Source organism: Mobula birostris, chromosome 23 (genome assembly GCF_030028105.1).
Source record: "Mobula birostris isolate sMobBir1 chromosome 23, sMobBir1.hap1, whole genome shotgun sequence".
NCBI lineage: Eukaryota > Metazoa > Chordata > Chondrichthyes > Myliobatiformes > Myliobatidae > Mobula > Mobula birostris.
Window position 1 is genome coordinate 44049649 of NC_092392.1, and position 20249 is coordinate 44069897.

Sequence of the window (20249 nt, forward strand, 5' to 3'; positions counted from 1 at the left end):
TTAGTGGGCACAGTTTCCAAAGGAATTTAAAACCAAATCAGCAGACACGTTATAAACCTGATCAACTGTGGTGATGTGCTATACAAATATGTTTCCTCTCAATGTTTAATCCTCAATAATAAAAAAGGCAGGCTTAAAAATTCAGTAAATATTTATTCATAATGCTGTAAAATCTGTTAACCTGAGAAGTAATATACCTAATCAGTGTTCCAAAGCATTTCTGCTAGGCTTTCATGCACAGTATCAGAACCAGTATGTGAGAGACCTAAGAGTCCGAGCAAATTCTAAATCACTAGAATTCAGAAGCACGGGATCATTTTCCAAATTCTAAATGTTATGTAAATAATCACATGGACATACTGCAGAGAAAGAATTGTTTTCAGAATGAAATCATAAAAATGAAGATATAATCTTAATATTTTAACTATAATTTATAGTTCACAATTTTAACTATAAATTACTGTGCCTACAATGTTGCCCTCTATTGCTCATTAAAAGACAATGTTGTTACATCTGTGACATAACTGTTAGCATTTAAAATCATGCTTTCATTACATACTTGTCTCAAAAGGCGATGTAGAAACATCTGTGAAACATGCTTGTTAAATATTTTAACAGCCACTTCTTTTTGTCTGTAAGTTGCCTGGTATACAGATCCAAATCCTCCATCACCTTCAAAACAAAAAAGCTGATTGGCATTTCACTAAGGAAACTGATAAGCTTTTCAAATAAATGTTTCAATGGAATTAATATAAATAATTAAAATTTCCAACTAAAAATTGCTCCTTTTTTGGAAACATTCTTTTCAAAAAATTACTGTTGGTTCAGCCTATCGAGGAACAGGCTAATTAATTTGCTGTGCTAACATTTTCAAAAAGATCTTAATTATTGTGCATCCTATATAAAACAGATCTTGTCTTCAATGCGACTAACAGAATAGTTTATAATTTAAAAAATAAAATTACAAAAATCAATCCTTACCCAACAAGAATTCAGATGAGAGTTCGAGTTCAAGCTGGTTAACATCCAGTACAATATTGTGGGGTAAATCAACCAGAACAAGGTCTGGGGCAATTTGAGAAATTGAAATTTTGTTGCTTCTATCAGTTGGGCAAGTCAAAAAATCTTCTGTAGAAAAGAAAACAGCCATTTCAAATACAGTTAAACTTAATACCAAAGATTAATAACTACACTGTAATTTAATCATGGAATTTTAATGCCAACTCAAATCTTAAAGATCTAATTCATTTCAAAGTAGTTTAGATCTACGGAGCTCGAGAAAAGCAACGTAATGGACTTCTATGATCATAAACCAGCTAATTGTTTGTTATGTCTCCCCGCTCACTGTGAAAACGGAAACATCTCTTTCTCCTTTATTAGGGAGAGAGAGAGAGCCTGTGGTATGTCAAATACTGAGTGAAACGCAAAGTCTTTGGGGTAATTGCAAGTCTGTGTCTTTACTGTTGCTTTGCTCATGCTTGAGTGCTCGGTGGCGGGTGCCGATGCTTTTTTTGCCGGTGGGGGGAGGGGAGATTGTTGCTTGCTGCTACTTACACGCGAAAGGGAGGGGAGCGGGGGGAGGAGGGATTTGGGGGTTTTAATATTTAACTGTCGTTCAGTCTTCGGAGCACTCCTCTTTTCATGGTTGATTGCAAAGAAATAGCATTTCAGGATGTATATTGTATACATTTTTCTGACAATAAATGTACCTTTGAAACCTTTGATTGTATTTAAGTACCAGATATTGTCACCAAATATTTCTTTAAAATCATGAATGAATCACCTGAACTGGTCAAGTGAGCATTACTATGACTGAAGAGAATTTGAAATAGCTTGGAATCGGATTAGGATTTCTGCCTTGCCTTCCTTACTATTACTAAGTGCTTCTTTGCTTAAAGGATAGGCATATGAATGGAAACTTCTCATGTGACTGCCTCTTTTCCACTACCATTCACAAATCTAAGCTGATCTCTCCCTTCTAAATTATTCATTTCTTAATTCATTATGGTCTGTCAATAAAAAAAAAGATTGATTCAGATGCAGATTGTCTGTTTTGTGATGCAGACTTCATCTTATTATGGACAAATTGATATCTTCCCTGAAATATGCCAGGGCAAACAACCATTCCTTCATTTCATAGAATTCTAAAGCAGTATGCTTTATTTTGACTTCCCAACAAAATTTTACTCTTTGTAAAATTCTACTCTATTTGTCAGATCTTCTTCTATTCATTTAAGCCATATATCCTTTTGTAGTTCTCTCATGCCCTCTTCACATCTGGGCTACTTACCATTCTTCATGTCACCAGTAAATGCAGAAGCGTACATTGAGGGTCTGCACCAAAGCAATTCTTATAAAGTATAAAAAGTTGAAGTCTTGGCATTGATTCCTGTTGTACACCATTCATTATATCTTGCCAACTAGAAAAAAAAACTTGCCCCTATTTTCTATTTGTCAACTCAGCAATTTTTTTTAAAACAGAATCAGAATTCAGGTTTAATATTACTGGCATATGTTGTGAAATTTGTTCTTTGCTACAGCAGTACAATGCAATACATATTAATAGAGAAAATAAAAGTACGAATTAAAGTGTATATGTATTATATATACAATATACATATTAAATAGTTGAACTAAATAAGTAGTGCAGAAATAAAAATTTTTAAAGTAGTGAGGTAGTGTTCATGGGTTCGAAGTCTATTCAAAAATTGGATGTCAGAAGGGAAGAAGCTGTTCCAGGATCACTGAACGCCATAAGCTTCCTCTGATACCTTGAGCTTTTATTTTCAGCAATCAGTTTGATGCAACACTCTTTGGAAAACAAATTATCACACACCTGTAGCAACACACACAAAATGCTGGAGGAACTCAGCGCGCCAGGCAACATATAGGGAAATGAATAGATAGCCAACATTTCAGGCTGAGACCCTTCTTCAGGACTGAGAAGGAAAGGGGACGCTACCAGAATAAAAAGGTGGAGGAAGGGGCAGGAAGGTGATAAGTAAGCCAGATGGCTGGGAAAGGTCAAAGGCTAAAGAAGAAGGAATTTGATAGGAGAGGAGAATGGACCATAGGAGAAAGGGAAGGAAGAGGGGACCCAGTGGGAAGTAATAAGCAGGTGAGGTAAAGGTCAGAAGTGGGATTAGAAGGGGGAGGGGGAAATGTGTTTATCACAAGAAGAAATATATGTTCATGCCATCAGGTTGGAGGCTATGCAGATGAAATGTATGGTGTTGCTCCTCCACCCTGAGGATGGCCTCATCTTGGCAGAAGAGGAGACCATGGAGTGACATGTCGGAACGGGAATTGGAATTACAATGTTTGGCCACTGGGAAGTTCAGCTTCTGGTGGATGGTGTGGGGGTGTTCAACAGGGTAGGCCCCCAATTTATGTTGAGTCGCACCAATGTGGCGGAGGCTGCATTGGGAGCAGTGGCACATTCGCAGGTTAAGTGTTGCCTCACCTGGAAGGACTGCCTGGGGCCCTGAATGGAGGTGAGAGAGGTGGTGTATGGGCAGGTGTAGTATTTAGGCCACTTGCAGGGATAAGTGCTGGGAGGGAGATTAATGGGGAGGGACAAATAGACAAAGGAATCATGGAGGGCAGGAGCAATCCCTGCTGAAAGTGGAGGGTTGGGTTAGGTGGGGGAGGGGGGAGGTAAGGATATGGTTCTCCTTTCTTATTGCACCTATTAGTTCTTTGAAGAACTCCAATAAATTAGTCAACCATGATTTACCTTTCACACTATTAGGAATAATGTGAAAGGTAAATTAAGAATAATGGAGTTGCCTTTTATATTTTACAAATGTCACTGAACAATTTTGCTCATCACATTGGTGCAGAAAACCAACTCAAATAAGACTCATCTTCCCTCTCCCCTGGCCTCACCCATCACCCGCCAGCTTGTGTGCCTCCCTATCCCGCCACCTTATGCTGGTTTATGTCCACTTCCTTTCCAGTCGGGTTGACGAGTCTTGACCCAAATATTGACTGTTTATTTCCTGCCATAGATGATGCCTGACCTGATGATTCTGACATTATTTTGTGTGCGTTACTCAAGATTTCCATTATTTACAGAATCTATTATGTCTCAGATAAGATCAAGATGGCGACACAAGAGACTGCAGATGCTGGATCACAATTATTTCCCAAATTGTTAATAAAATACTGTGAGTTGAATGCATGAGTATAAATACATAATTGTAATGCATACTAATACTTTCAATTCACCATTTCAAACAGCCTACATTATTATAATCAGTAGTTATTCCAATTTACCAAAGAAATCCACAGTTAACTCTAAGCATAATGGAAGCTACAATTGGAAGATCTATATTTCACCAACTAATCACAATTCAGATGTTACATAGAAATGAATACCTGTTTCTGCCACTTCTAATAAATCATCCAGTAGAATTCGCTGACATTCTTGACCATTTTCAAAGCTATACATGGCATACTTCTTCAAAAGAGTCCCTCCTTCACCATTTATATCAGTCTCCAGTAGGCCTGGAAACCACTCTTCCAGCAGGGAATCAATGTGATCCACAATCTGGCCCAACAGAATGTACCCTAATTGTTTAACGCAATAGAAACAAGGTAATAATTTTGTCATTACAATAATGAGCAATAAGTTAATTGGTCATAGTAAATTGTCCTGTGATTAGGCTAGGATTAAATTGGGGAATTGCTGGCTGGTGTAGCTCAAAGGGCTGGAAGGGCCTATTCCATGCTGTATCTCAACGAATAAATATTTTGTTGAATTTTCAGCACTATTTGTTGTGTAGTCAATTTTTTTGTTCAATTTGCATACAAATCAAATAGAACTAGTTATAAAACAACCTGGACAAGATTAACATCTTCAAAGTTCTTTAATTACAGAACTGATATATTAATGACATTGACTTAAAGGTAAGAAATGTATTAGAGAGATTTGCAAATGACCTAACACTAAATCACTACAGGGTTAGCAGCAGGAAAACTTCCGTTGTACAAATACATGATAGTTTAATCAGTTAATCAGAAAAGTAGCAAGTACAATTTAATCTGGTCAACTGTGAGGCACTACATTTGGAGAGGTGCAGAAAAGCAAGGGAATTTTAATGTAGATGGAGATACTGAGTGGTGTGGAGGGACAAACTGATAATGGAATGTACTTCCATAGATCCAAAAATATATATGGTCAGATCAATGGATAAAAATGCAAAAGGGATGTTTTATTAATAGAGACAAAGACTATAAAATACAGAGATTAAAATACAGCCACAGATGAAAAAGTAACTCTGGTTGGACTGCAGTTTGAGAACTAAATGCAGTTCTGGACATGACATTCCAGGAAAGATGCTTCCTTGCAATCACCATGATTCTTTTTAATCTCTTCTCTTTCCCCCTTCTGTGCAACATAAAATATTTTCCAATTCTTTTTGCTCTTTTAAAAGGTAATCAAAACAGAAACACATCCCCCTCTCCCCACAGAGGTTTACTGCACCTCCTGAGTATTTCCTTTAACTTCTTGTGGGTTCTTTTTCAGATTTCCACCGTTTGCAGATTTTCATTTTCAAAGTTGAGGAGTATTTTTAATGGAGCTCAGAGTACATAGGAATAATGTTTCTCCCTTAAGAGTGAGATCAAAAAGCAGAAAGCATGTTCTTGCATTAACTGGTAGGTTTGAAGAGGTAAAGTGTGAAAGAGTGGAGGTGAGGAACTTTGTTATACTTCATTGATGACAGTGATTTGAAATATAGACCTTCAATGAATGTTAAATGCAGAAACTCTCAATGCATTTAAAAAGTACTTTGTGTGTGCTTAAACTGCTTAAATTACAAGGTTACAGACCAAGAAGTTGATCACTTGGAAAGAGTGTTTGAAGGTGAGTCTGGAGATTGCAGAATTAGTTCAGAGTAGTGGGAAATGAAGTTATCCACACTGATTCAGGGGCCTGATAGTTGTAGGATAATAACTGTTTATGAACCTAGTGGTGTTATGGCCTAAACCCCTAAAGATCCCTCCTGTCCACTGATATTAATGAGAAAAGGGCATAGCCTGGCTGGTGAGGGCCTTTGAAGGTGGTTGCTCTTTTTTTTTGTAGCAGTGGTGCCATAAATGTTTTATGGTTCTAGTGTGCATTACAGGAACCTCAAATTGGCGAAGTATTTCCTACTAGAGCTACATTCATACATCTAAGAAAAATGTGTTTATAATTTGTTAATATTACTGTTTCATACAACTTATTTTCAAATTCCTTCACTGAATAAAGGCTTAGTGTGCAGGATCAACATTTATTTGCTGATTGGTAGGAGGCAGTGAGTGGGAATAAAAGGATCCTTTTCTGGTTGGCTGCCAGTGACTAGTGGTATTCTGCAGGGATCCGTGTTGGAGCCATTCTTTTTATGCTGTATATAAATGATTAAGATGATTGTACAGGTGGCTTTGTTGCCAAGTTTGCAGATGAAATGAAGGTTCGTGGAGGGGCAGGTAGTGTTGAGGAAACAGGTAGGATGCAGAAGGACTTAGACCAGACATCCCACCTCTCCCGGAACTTCCGGGAGTTTCCCGCATATTAATAGTGGCTCCCTGATGCCCGCAAATTATATACAATATCATGGAAATCAATTTTTTTGACAGCGAGCGAGAGAAAAGCAAGAGAGAGCGCAAGAGCGACCACGAGAGACAGCGCACACGAGAGAGTGAGAGTGCGCGAGCGAGAGAGAGCGAACGAGGGAGAAAGCAAGCGAGAGCAAGCGAGAGAGGGAGAGAGAGCGAGCGAGAGAGAAAGCAAGCGAGAGTGCTTGAGAGCGTGCGAGCGACGAGAGAGAGAGAGCGTGCGAGTGAGAGACAGAGAGCAAGAGCGTGCCATTGCAGTGTTCCAAAAAAATATAAAACGTACGTCACCCCAGACTACACTAAAGTGTACTTCTGCCTAATAGGGGTCAAAATAATGACAGTGCTGCTCGCTGCACTGTTTGCAACAATGCTTTTCTATTGCCCATGGTGGGTTAAGACTGTAAAAGACGTGTTGAGGTGAGTTTAACAGGTGTCATTCGTTAATTAGCATAGCTACCGTTATTTAAACTAGCTGGCTGGCTGCTAAGGAGCTACTCTATTGCAGACATCTCACCTCTCCCAGGAGTCTCCGGCAAATTGATGGTGCTACCTCCCTGAAATGAGCTTTTACAGGGTGGGATGTCTGACTTAGACAGATTAGGAGAATGGGCAAGAAAGTGGCAAATGAAATACAATGCTGGAAAATGTACTTCCGTAGTAGAAATAAATATGTGGACTATTTTCGAAACAGGGAGAAAATCCAGGAATCTGTGATGCAAAGGGACTTGGGAGTCATTGTGCAGAACACCCTTAAGGTTAACTTGCAGGTCGAGTCAGTGGTGAGGAAGGCAAATGCCATGGTAGCATTCATTTCAAGAGGTCTAGAGTACAAGAGCAAGGATGTGACGCTGAGGCTTTAAAAGGCTCTGGTGAGGCCTCACCTTGAGTATTGTGAACAGTTTTGGAGCCCCCAGCTTAGAAAAGATGTGCTGGCATTGGAGGGGGTCCAGAGACGGTTCACAAGGATGATTCCAGGGATGAAAGCATTATCATTCGAGGAACATTTGATGGCTCTGGGTCTGTACTTGCTGAAATTCAGAAGGATGACGGGGGGATCTCATTGAAACCTTTCGAATGTTAAAAGGCCTAGACAGAGCAGATGTGGAAAGGATGTTTCCCATGGTGGGAGAGTCTAGCACAAGAGGGCACAACCTCAGGATAGAGGGGCACCCTTTCAAAACAGATGTGGAGAAATTTCTTTAGCCAAAGGGTGGTGAACTTGTGGAATTTGTTGCCACATGCAGTTGAGGAGGCCAGGTCGTTCGGTGTATCCAAGGCAGAGATTGATAGGTTCTTGATTGGATGTGGCATGAAAGGTAATGGGGAGAAGGCCAAGAATTGGGGTTGAGAAGGAGACTAAAAAAAAAAGGGATCAGCCATGATTGAATAGTAGAGCAGACTCGATGGGCCAGATGGCCTAATTCTGCTCCTATGTCTTGTGATCTTATTGTCCATCTTCTTTGCCCTTGAATTGGATAGCTGGATAGACCACTTCAGGATCAATTACAAACTAGGGAGACGTTCCACATGAAGATGAAAGATTTCTTTCCCTAACAAACATTAGAAAGGGAGATGTGTTTTTAGAACAATCTAAGTTTTCATGGCTAATATTATTTATGCCATGTTTTTATTCTAGGTTGTTTAATGTTTGATTTTGTTATTATTAGTCCAGAAGCACATTGAAATGAAATGGTAATGTATAAATATAATTTGAACATTTTACATCCACCCTGGGATACAAATCATAATAAATTTGAATACACGTTTCTAAAATAGCTGCTTACCTTTCTTGGAGCACGGAACAGTTATTCTGAGAACACTCTCTAGTTTATGATGCAATGTAGCTGAGTCTACCAGGCAATAGACTTCTGGTGACCACATCAGGTAGATCCCATGTCTCCAATATGTTTTATTGGAACGTAGAGGCTTCTCTTCATCTGCTACAAAATAACTTCCTTTAGCTTGAAATAAATTTGCTCCAGACATCAATAACACAGTCGTACGTTAATCATGTTTTTCACTGTTTTATTTATTACATTCAGTCACCAGACCCTTCATTTTCCTAATTAGGAAATGATCGGCTGGGTTATCAATTTAATATTTATCCAGGAAGGTTAAGACATTTCAGAATAATTGCGTATACATTCCTAATGCTTTTGATTATTGTAGTAACATGATTATCAGATGAGATTATTAACAAAGGCTAAGGTATCAAAATACTTGAATAAAACAAACACTAAATTATCAACAGTGATAGGAAGTACTACGCTGTGGGGAAATATTGATAACAAAACTTCCCTTTAAATGGAAGCAATTATTTTTAATGAAATTAATGTCTTGTTTTAAGATGACATAAATCGTGCTCCCTCTTGACTAGTTTTCACTCCTAATTCCCACTATCTATTATCTAAATCCCACAATCCCACTATATATTAATTGAGTATATAATCAAAAGGTAAAAAGTAGTTACCGTATCTACGAAGCAAACAAGCTGAAACCTCAATTAGCCTGTGAATAAGTCTAGACCAGAATCCCATTGGAAAGTACGGTGCTTCATAAACTCTTACGATCAGTTCAGAGTTTTCACGGTGTGGAAGTTCAATTACAGGTCTCTGATCAGGTAAGCTGCAACAAAAAGTAAGAAGTGTGTTATAAAATGTCTACAACACATAAGTTATACTGAAAGATAGTTTTAGAAACAAGGCACTTGGTGAAATAAACACTTAAGTGCAAAATTAACATTTTATTTATTAAGGTTTAATGATATCCCTGATGGAAGAAAGGTAATTGCAAGGTTACAAAAACTACAGCACCATGATAAAAATCTGTTTGTAGTAAGGAATTAGACATTTATCTCAATCAATTTCTTACCTACAAGAAGCACATCAAAAGGAGATTGAGGTATTAATATTTAATCCCACTAAATTTGTGTGCGAGTACTCTTAAATTTCCAAGAAATCTACGACATTCACTCCATTCACTTTCATTTATATTTCATTTGGAACAGAAAACTAATGTTGAACCACACATGTACAGTGTTATAGCATTACATTTCGCCTTTCATCCAATATTTATACAATTGATAATTTCTGAATTCATCGCAAGTAATGGTCTTTGGACTGAGAGGTACCTGCTTGGAATAAGTAGTTGTTGTCCTCCTAAAGGCAATGCAATCTGAAATTTTTCTAGAAGTCTTATGCATTGTGGTATGTAATTTTGAGGAAAATTGTTTTCTTGTGAGAGAAACTTCTCGACATCGGATTGATAAATAATACCACAAGGATGCTTTGGAAAACATGATGCTTTAATAGTTGAAATCTATTTTCAAACAAAACACACAAAATTGATACTTATTCTTACAGTAGTTATATAGCAAATCTTGTTTCAATTTCAAACAAATAAAGGATAAATTAGATCAAAACTGCTATTTTATTTCTTGAAGATTTTCACCACAGAACTTCTGACAAATAAGACATCACATACACATTTCTGACTGACCTCTCGAGGTATATTCATTGAATCAAAGTGAAGTTATTCAGATATTTTAAGAAGGATTTCTAAATGTTGAAAAGGCTCCATTCTGAATATTTCTCTATAATTTCTGGACAATAAAATGCATCATAATAACTTACAAATATTGGAAAACATTGTAACACTCTGTTTTCCAAGTGTTTATTTTAGTGTACTTTTATTGCGTATCAAGTGTTTATTCAGGTGTTTACGATGCCTTTGCTATGCATTAAGTGTCTGTTATTGAGTGTGTAGGGATTCCTATGGTATTTCACTATGTAACCATTGATTCATTAGTTAGAATGAAACCTGTGTACTTTTAACCCTTTGAGAAAGGAATGTAGCCAAGTGAGAGAGATAAGAGTAACTGATTTATTAGCTAGAGTGAAACTTACAGCTGTACGCTAATGCGAGAAGGGGGGCTATAAAGAATGCTGTGTGAAAAAATAGGCAGGCATTCAGTGGCGGGCATCCAGAGGCTAGCCCACTGACTGTCTCAGCTTTGGTTTACAAATTAAAGTTTAAACATTTCTTGAAGAATCTTCGGCGTCTCCTTGTCCTTTGTAAAACCACGACACAAACAAATAATCCTCCATTTGATTGCATGATAAGCAAATAAGCGCTTTGAAAAATAAAAGTAATATTCAAGTTATTGTGTGTTTTTCCTTTCCACAGCATTATTCAGTGAGAATACAGGACTTTTAGCCTACTGAGAGTCCACACGTAGCCACTGGATTACACTAATCCAATCTTTGATTTACCTCACAATTCCATCAACACCTCCAGATTCTACCACCCAACTGCACATTCAGAAATTTACGGTAGCCAATTAGCCTATTGATCTGCATGTTAATGGGTTGTGGGACGAAACCAGAGCATCCAAAGAAAATGCATGCTGTCAAAGGGAGAATGCATAAAATCTACAGAGACAGCACAAGATGTCAGGATTGAACCTGTGTTGCTCAAACGGCATGGCAGCAGCTCTATCAGCTGTGCTTGAAAAAATTCCCATCGTTACGTCAGCTTTTACAAATAAAATTATGCTGATGCTTTCTTAAAATCCAAGTCCATCAAATAACATTGCACAGATAGAATTCATCAAGTGTTTCAGATGAAGAGGCAGACAAAAAAAAACACAAGATTTAAGATAGTCATTATTCATTGTACAACAATTTTGGGAAAAAATGGTTGTAAGATTTTACCTGTGCAATTGTTTTACACAACCATTGTGGATCTATAAAATAAAGATCCCGTAACTCAAGAGCGGGGTCACAAAAATGCAGTAGCACACCTGCAAGAAACAAAATCATTGGTCAATAGCATAACATCAACCAAAATACAAACTTTGGTGAACGGAAATTCTGTGCACCAAATTATATTACTTTTCTCCCTCCCAGTACAATGACTTTCTTTCAAGGCTTTGTATTTCATGGAGCAACATTATCAATATCATTCCTTTAAGTTTTTAAATATACTTCACAGCTAATTGTCTCCAAGGGAAACTCATTAAACTATTTCAGTTTCTGTTGAGTCAATTTTATCTGCATTTTCGTACTGGTATGAACAGTCAAAATGAAAGTGAATAGATTTTTTTGTGTTAGTGATAGTTCCGTTTGATTGATAAGGTCAAAACAAAATATGCCAAGATGCCTCAAATATGTGAAAGGACATCTTGTTGCTGAACTGAATAGTTGCTGAACTATTGAATGATATTTCAGAAGTCAGCAAAATCTCAGTATTAGCACTAAAAGGAAGTGAGATGCAGTCAGGGGCATGAGGAGAAGAAATTTTGGATTCAGGGGCCTAAACATCTGCAGTTTTGTCTAGTATTGGTGGAGAAAGGGGAAATAAACAGGCTGTGTTCAAGAGATGTGGTTCTTTGAACTGCATATAAAAATCAACGTAATTTTGCAATTGGAAATAAATAAAATTTAGTATGGGAGAGGATAAAGGCTCCAAGAGTTTGGATGAACTGAAGATTATGTTGATTGAGATAGGCAAAACATCACAGAAACAGTAAAATCAGAGGTGACAAAAGGCATGAATGAACATGTGAGCAACAGATTACATAAGACAGGAGGAGAAAATGAAAGTCAACAGATTTTGTTTTGGGGAAGAAATATGATAGGAACTCAGCTTGGGTTCTACCAGGATACTGTGGTTACAATAGTTCAACCTAAGACAGCATAGTGGCTATGACACTATTAACACTAGCAGAAATGGATAAATAGTTCCACTGTTTTCTAAGTCATATCTAACTTGAGAGTAAAGTAAATACTTAATGGCTTCTCTTGAAAATATTAGAGTTCAGATACATAGCAAATAGAATATTTATAGCAGGACAGAAAGTGATGTACAAAACAGGAAATGAAAATAAGTAGATATATTTAATTTGACTGATTCCACAAGAGGCCACCTGTTCCACAGCGTCACTCAATAAAAACAAAAAATGCTATAGATCAGCAAGTCAGGCAGCATCTGTGGTGGGTGGTAGAAACAGAGGTGAAATTTCATGTCAATTATTGACGATTTATCTGATACAAAGTCATTAATCTCTGTTTCTCTCTCCACATGTGGTGTTGACCAGCTGAGTTTTTCAGCATTTCATTTGTATTTCTGATTTCCTGCATCAGGTGCTTCTTGCTTTTTCATCTTCTCTTTACTTTTATGCATAAAAAACTGCTACCCTAACCTGTACAAAATTAACCAGGCAATGCATTTCTACTTGAAAACAGTAAACATTAAACAAATACCAGAACCCTTGAGGAAGTGAACAGCATGCGGCAGTTCATTTTCATCCAGCTGCAACTGATTCTCTTGAACTATTTCCAACAGCCGCTGCTGATGAATTACTGGAAATTCCAAAGGGACACTCCTTCGCTCTTGTGTAATCCTCTTTTCCAGCTCCATATATCCCTGTGGGATCAACTGGCCCATTACAGGTTGGTCTCTAATCTGCAAAGATAATATAGGAAAATAGGAATCTTCTTTTAAGCTAAATCAAAGCACATTACTCAAATAACAAAAACTTGGCAATACAAGCAAGGTAGCACTAACGTAGCAATATAAATTTAGTTAGAACTTAGAAACTGGTCCATTTATCGCTAATATTTTCTACAACTTGTGCTGCAGTTTCTCAGTCTATGCTTCTAACTTTTAGAAATTTTCATACATAATGCAAATTCAAACCATGGACTACCAACTGTACAGCAGGCAGTGAAGAAAGCTAATGACATGCTGGCCTTCAGAACAAGGGGAATTGAGTGTAAGAGCAAAGAGGTCCTTCTGCAGCTGTACAGGGTCCTGGTGAGACCACACCTGGAGTACTGTGTGCAGTTTTAGTCTCCAAAGTTGAGGAAGGACATTCTTGCTATTGAGAGAGTGCAGCGAAGGTTCACAAGGTTAATTCCCGGGATGGCGGGACTGTCATATGTTGAAAGATTGGAGCGACCTTGCTTGTATACTCTGGAACTTAGAAGGCTGAGAGGGGATCTTATTCAAACATATAAGATTATTAAGGGATTGGACACGCTGCAGGCAGGAAGCATATTCCCGCTGATGGGTGAGTCCAGAACCAGAGGCCACAGTTTAAGAATAAGGGGTAGGCCATTTAGAACGGAGTTGAGGAAAAACTTTTTCACCCAGAGAGTGGTGGATATATGGAATGCTCTGACCCAGAAGGCTGTGGAGGCCAAGTCTCTGGATGCTTTCAAAAAAGAGATGGATAGAGCTCTTAAAGATAGCGGAATCAAAGGTTATGGGGATAAGGCAGGAACTGGATACTGATAGTGGATGATCAGCCATGATCACAGTGAATGGCGGTGCTGGCTCGAAGGGCCAAATAGCCTACTCCTGCATCTATTGTCTATTGTCTATTGTAAAATGACTTATTTTTAATGAGTCACAATGGTTATTTAGGTCCTGCTATCAAGGAATAAAATGGATTTAAACCTATAATCACAAAGAACACTGTGACAAATAGCGATTCTCAACAAATAAAAACTACACAAGATTATTATTCTCATTGGTTAATTAAACTTAATGATCATCTTTCTTCTTTTGACAATAATTTTGTGTCAAGTAATTTATGTCTGCAAACAGCTGCTGTTAGAACTAAAATGCCCACAGACATATTAATTTACTGCAGTGATAATTGGAACAAGAAGGGTACGCTTAGGTCTAAGAATCCCAAAAGGTGTGCCGGCTCTTTCTGAAGTGGCAACTGAACAACATGTCAGCAGTGCCAAGTGAAGAACAGACTTAGCAGCCAGCCATAACTCCCTCCCGAACCCTAAATTTCTCTAACCCAAGCCCTGTCAGATCCAGCAAACTGTTGTGATGTCAAGAACACAAAACAATGACCTTGATTTAAGGAAAGCAACAAACTATAACTAAGTGCTGCTTTTCTCCAACAGCCATTCACTACCTTCAATGCACAAACATGGAGGTTTAGCTGCTAAAGTGTATTCATCACACACTGTAAGCAGGGCCATTTGAGTTACATAACAGAGAAGGAGGGAAACATGTTAAGGGGACAAAGAAGACAGCTTTGTGGGGCAGGGGTCAGGGGAGATGTGAAGGGATAGTTGTAGAAGTGTGTGGCAGTGGAAGAGAGAATATGCTTAAGTCAAAGAGAGCAGAATGATTTACCCGCGTAGGTAAGGAGAAAAGGGAAGTGAATGTCGGGATTGTTTGGGAAAGTGGTAAGAGAGAGCAACAACAAGTGATGGCAAGATAATTTGCATTTACTTGTATTAACATTAATATTGTTCTTTATCTTCCTTCTCCCCCTCCCCATAAATGGGGTATGAGCAATCTGCTGCAGAGATGAATTTAAGCTTCAATTTTACAGCCACCTCATCATCAGTTATTTTATCTTCTACCTTTCCTATCTCAACCCCATCTCCAAGGGGCAGAACAGTCAAAAGCCACCTTATTTTTTCAAAAGCAGAGCTGTATTTTTAAAATCTGTAACAGCACCTTAAATGTCTGTATTTCACTGATAATAGCTCTTCGCAATTTTGTTATCGATTCAGATTCTTCTGTAGCTGTCACAAAACGGAAGTCACGAACAGAAGGGAAATCATGATGCCGAATGAATTGCGCCTTGATTCTGGGAATGCAGCTTTGCCAATGCTTTTCATCAGTCACATCCATATGAGTTCCAACAAGAATTACTGGACAAGATGGGACATGGGCCTATCAGCATAAAAGAAAATTTGTAAACCTTGTTATAAAATAATTATCAACTTCACAATTAGAAACTTATTGAAAAATTCCTTTCTTAGATCTCACATCTAATAACCATCACAAAATGTTCCAATACAAAATGATGACAATAAAACATTAAGAAGCTGGAGTGCCAGATTACATAGTTAATAGCAGTAAAACAGAAGGAAACCACTGAAGATCAGCTGTTTATACTGTCTTAAGTACGAAGTAATCTTGGGTCCAAGTCAATAGTTCCCTGAAAATAGTCACACAAGTTGATAGGATGGTAAAGGTGGCCAATGGCAAATTGAATTCAAGAGTCAGGAAGTTACATTAAAGCTTAGAAAACCTGGGTTAGGCCATACTGAAGTACTGCATTCAATTCTGGTTGCCCCATTATGGGAAGGATGTGGAGGCTTTGAAATGGGCATAGAAGTGGTTTACCAGGATACCGTTTGGATTAGAGAGCATGTGCTATAAGGGTGGACAAACTTGTGTTGTTTTCTTGACAGTGACAAACGCTGAGAGGAGATCTGAAAGAAATTTATAAAATTATGAGAGGCATAGCTAGAGTAGGTCATCATCATCATCATCATCAGGTGCCGTGCCCAGTTTGAGCTTTGACTGCCATGGCCCACACACTTCTATTTCGGGTCAAGTGGATCAATTCATTGGTATCCATTTCCAGTTCTCTGGCTGCTGTCTCCATCATCATTTGTCTTTGCCTTCTTCTTGCTTTCTTCTCCTCAGTCTTTCCCATAATTACCGTACATTCTAACTCCTCTTTCCTAATCATATGCCCAATGAAGTTACATTGCCTTTTCATGATCTCATACATTATTACTCTTTTTGTGTTTGTTCTGTTCATGACATTCGCGTTAGATATTTGTTTTGTCCATCATATTCTTTGCATCCTCCTCAAAAACCACGTCTCTGCTGCTACAATTTGTTTCCTCATGTTACTAGATATTGTCCAACATTCTGAGCCATATAACATAACTGGATAAACATAACATCTCAATACTCTGGTTGTCATGCCTAGTTTAGTATTAGTCAGTATACTCTTCATTCTCATAAAGGTGTCTTTTGCCATCCCTATCTTGCCATCTGATGTCACCCAGCTTCCTAAGTAGCAAAAGTTCTGTACTTGTTTTATGTCTTCCCCATTTATTCTCAGCCTGCAGATAGGATTCTCCTTCTTTTTGGATATCACCATACATTCTGTCTTTTTGCAATTGATAGATAGACCCATTTCTGTACTTTCTTCAACAACTATATCAATTAAGTTTTGTAGTTCTTCCTCCGTACTTGCAATTAACACAGAGTTATCTGCATATCTGAAATTATTGATGTTTTCACCGCCAACTTTGAATCCCAAGATGTCTCTTATTTTCTGTAATATTGTTTCACTGTACACACTAAATAAATCAGGGGAGAAAACATACCCTTGTCTAACGCCTCTCTTGATTTTCGTAAACTGAATCACTTCTCCATCTATTCTTACAGTGGCAGTTCGTTCCCAGTACAGATTTCTGATTAGGTGGAGGTCTTTCAAATCTAGATCTAGAGTTTTCTGTAATATTTCAAGTAACTTATTGTGCTTCACTTTATCAAATGCTTTTGTGTAGTCGATAAAACAAACATACAAATCTTTTCGCACTTGAATAGCTCATTCTGATAGTATCCTTAACATCAATGTTGCGTTTCTTGTACCTTTGTCTTTCACAAAACCACATTGTTCTTTGTCTAGTTCAGCTTGCATCTTACTTTTAGCTCTTGTCATCAAAATTCTTAGAAGGATCTTGGTGATATGATTCAATAAACTTACGGTCCTATGTAATTCACATTCTATTGCTCCAGCTTTCTTAGGAAGAGTGATAAATACGGATTTTTTCATCTCTTCTGGTATTATTCCAGTCTCATAAATGTCATTGATTAAATCAGTAAGTTTTTCAATTCTATAGTCTTCAAGGGCAATAATTTGTTCTATTACTAATTCATCAGGACCTGCTGCCTTTCCTTTCTTCATCTTATTTTTGGATTACGCACTTCAGATTTTAAAATACTTGGACCTTCAATGTTTTTCTTAATTTCTGGTTTTTCGCCTCAATTGTCTTCAAACAATTCCTGAATATACTCAGTCCATCTGTTCATAATATCATCTTTTTCCATGATAATAGTACCGTCCTTTGCTTTCAAACGTCCACCTGAAGAACAGAGGAGCTTTTTACCAGTGATATTCTTGATTTGTTGATGTAACCTTTTTGATCAGTAATAGGGATTCTTTCTACTTGCTCACATTCCTGGTTTAACCATTCTTCTTTGGCTTCTTGACATAAGCTTTTAACTTTTTTTTAATCTAAGGACTTATATTCTATAGGATTTGCTTTCTTCCGTCTCCTTTCTTCCATTAGATTTTTGATTTCATCTGTCATCCATTTATTCTTTGTGCTTTTTTCTTTTTTAGGAATCACTGACTTTGCTGATTCTACCAAGGCATCCTTTAGAGAGTGAAATTTCATTTCTACGTGATTGCTATCATCTTCAACAGATTCTATTTCTAGACCTTGAAACTTATTCCTTACTTCAATTGTAAATTTTTGTCTTAAGTTTACTTCTTTAATTAATTGCAAGTAGTCAAGGGATTGTTCAGGTTTTTGCTTCTTTAGTTTTTTTAAGTTTCACTTTTGCATGACATACTACTGGGTTATGGTCACTATTACAGTCTGCACCTGGATATGTTTTGCATTGAGTCACTGAGTTTCTAAATCTTTGGTTTATAGTAATAAAGTCAATTTGATTTCTAGTGTTATCACCTGGACTTTTCCAGGTCCACAAGCGTCATGGATGGTTTTTTAAGTAGGTATTCATAATGACCTGATTATTCATCTTGCACCATTCTACCCATTTCTCACCTCATTCACTTCTTTCCCCGAGTCCAAATTTTCCCATGGTATTTCCATCAGAACCTTGTCCTACTTCAGCATTTAGATCTCCCATGACAATAACAATATCTTGAAATTTGCATCCATTCTTTGCTTGTTCAAGCTCTTCATAGAATTTATCTATATCCTCATTTGTTCCATCTGTTGTTGGTGCATATACCTGTATAATTGCTAAATCAAATGGTTGTCCTCTGAATCTAACAAGGAGCACTCTTTCTGATATTACCCAATGTCCTAAAACACTTCTTGCCATGTTTTTATCTGTAAGAATTCCTACTCCATTAGTATGGGATGTTCCACAAGAATAAACTAGTGTTTTATTTCTAATCTGACATTTTCCAGCACCTATCCAACGAACTTCGCTAATTCCCATGATGTTAATCTTTAGTCTTTCCGTTTCATTTATCACAATGTCCAATCTTCCTGCTTGATATAGGGTTCTTACATTCCAAGTGGCAATAATTTTCTTTTGTGTTACATGAATTTTATGAGCAGTAGCTTGATGACGTTCGGGGATCCCCTGCTGGCCAGAATCAACCCTACCGAGCGAAACATCTTCAGAATTGTCTTGAAGATCCTCTTGACGCTGTTGTTATGTGATACATTTTGTGAGTTTGACCATGGTTTTCTTAGCAAATAGCAACGGTGGTTTGCTATTGCCTATCGTTGGGCGAACTAAAGAAATCGTCATTTCTCTTCCCAAATGTTCATCTGCCTATACTATAGCCATTGACATTTGAGGTCGTAGCTCATCCGCCTTCTCCATCATAAGTTCAGTTACTGAACCTGCCAGATCAGCCATTGGCCTTCGCTCGTACCCTGAGCAGGGACCCTTGCAGGTGCTACCGTTCCGGGTCAGAGCAGCCCTGGGAGTAATGAATGACAAAGGGGTAACTCCACTTTCCCCAAAGCTCTGAAAGTCCCCAATCATAGTCTCATCACCGGTTGCAGTTTAGAGTAGATAGCCCTGTTCATTTATCCCAGGGTTTAAATGTCTAATACGAAAGGGTATGCATTAAAGGTGTGAGAAGATAAGTTCAAAGGAAATTAATTTGGGCGCTTTCTTGTATTTTTTTTTAAAATAGAGAGTGATAGATACCTGGAATGCACTGACAGAGGTGGTGGAAATGAAATAGACTTTTCGATAGGTGCTGAATATACAGAAAATGGAGGTATATACAGTTTGTGTAGGCAGAAGGGACTGGTTTAATGAAGCGTTATTAGCTTAAATAGTTCAAAACAACACTGTGGGCCAAAGAGTCTATTCATCTACTGTATCTTCTCAGGCTTCTGTGCATGGGTGGTCAAATATGGAAGTCCCAAACCTACAAGGTTGTTCCTCTGTCAGATACTACATGGAGTGCAGTGGCAAGGCCCACTCTCACTGAAATTCCTAATCACTTCTTTGACCCTGTGCTTTGTTTTCAATGCAAATTTTCAGGGACAGAGGGAAAGGCCTTTTTTTAAAATGATATTTACATTGCTCTAGTTTAATGTTTAATTGCTTCCAGTTAACTTTGATGTTGCCATTAGGCGTACCTAGTGCAGAAAATAGATACATACCACTGCCCTACTGAAAAATTACTTTAAGTAGAGTGAATTACAATATCATCAATTTCCAAATTATTTCACACCATTTAACCAGGTATCTGCCATCATCCATGCCATTCCCTAAAAAAAGTCTTTATTAGGAGCATTTTTTATAACTTGATCTAACAAGGGGATAATTATTGCTGGGCATTATCAGGTAAACCAGAGTGTCATGGCATAGTATTGATCAGGGAAATTATTCCCAGGTCTGTGAGAGTACCTACAAAATTGCAAATCATGAGCATTGATAGAAATGCACATCTTTCAGGCATTTTTTTTCCATATGGATAGCAATATTATTTTCCATCTTTTCAGATTAAATAGATGAATAGGATTAATTTGAATACTGCAGGCTGACAATACTGAATACAGAGACATGTATAGTCCCAT

The 20249-nt window shown here is 37.7% G+C and overlaps 1 protein-coding gene across 4 annotated transcripts in view; it reads right to left on the reverse strand.

Annotated features, from left to right (window-relative positions):
* lrrk2 (leucine-rich repeat kinase 2) overlaps nt 1-20249 on the reverse strand; it is a 138751-nt gene that overhangs the window by 38876 nt on the left and 79626 nt on the right. For 3 of the 4 annotated variants that reach the window (XM_072241030.1, XM_072241034.1, XM_072241032.1), the window contains 9 exons: nt 15094-15312; nt 12867-13068; nt 11316-11404; nt 9734-9921; nt 9074-9228; nt 8388-8543; nt 4381-4572; nt 982-1128; nt 560-672 (listed from right to left, as the gene is read on the reverse strand). In XM_072241030.1, coding sequence (XP_072097131.1) covers nt 560-672; nt 982-1128; nt 4381-4572; nt 8388-8543; nt 9074-9228; nt 9734-9921; nt 11316-11404; nt 12867-13068; nt 15094-15312 — 1461 coding nt within the window. The remainder of the gene's footprint in view (nt 1-559; nt 673-981; nt 1129-4380; nt 4573-8387; nt 8544-9073; nt 9229-9733; nt 9922-11315; nt 11405-12866; nt 13069-15093; nt 15313-20249) is intronic. The other variant, XM_072241031.1, reaches the window with a different exon arrangement.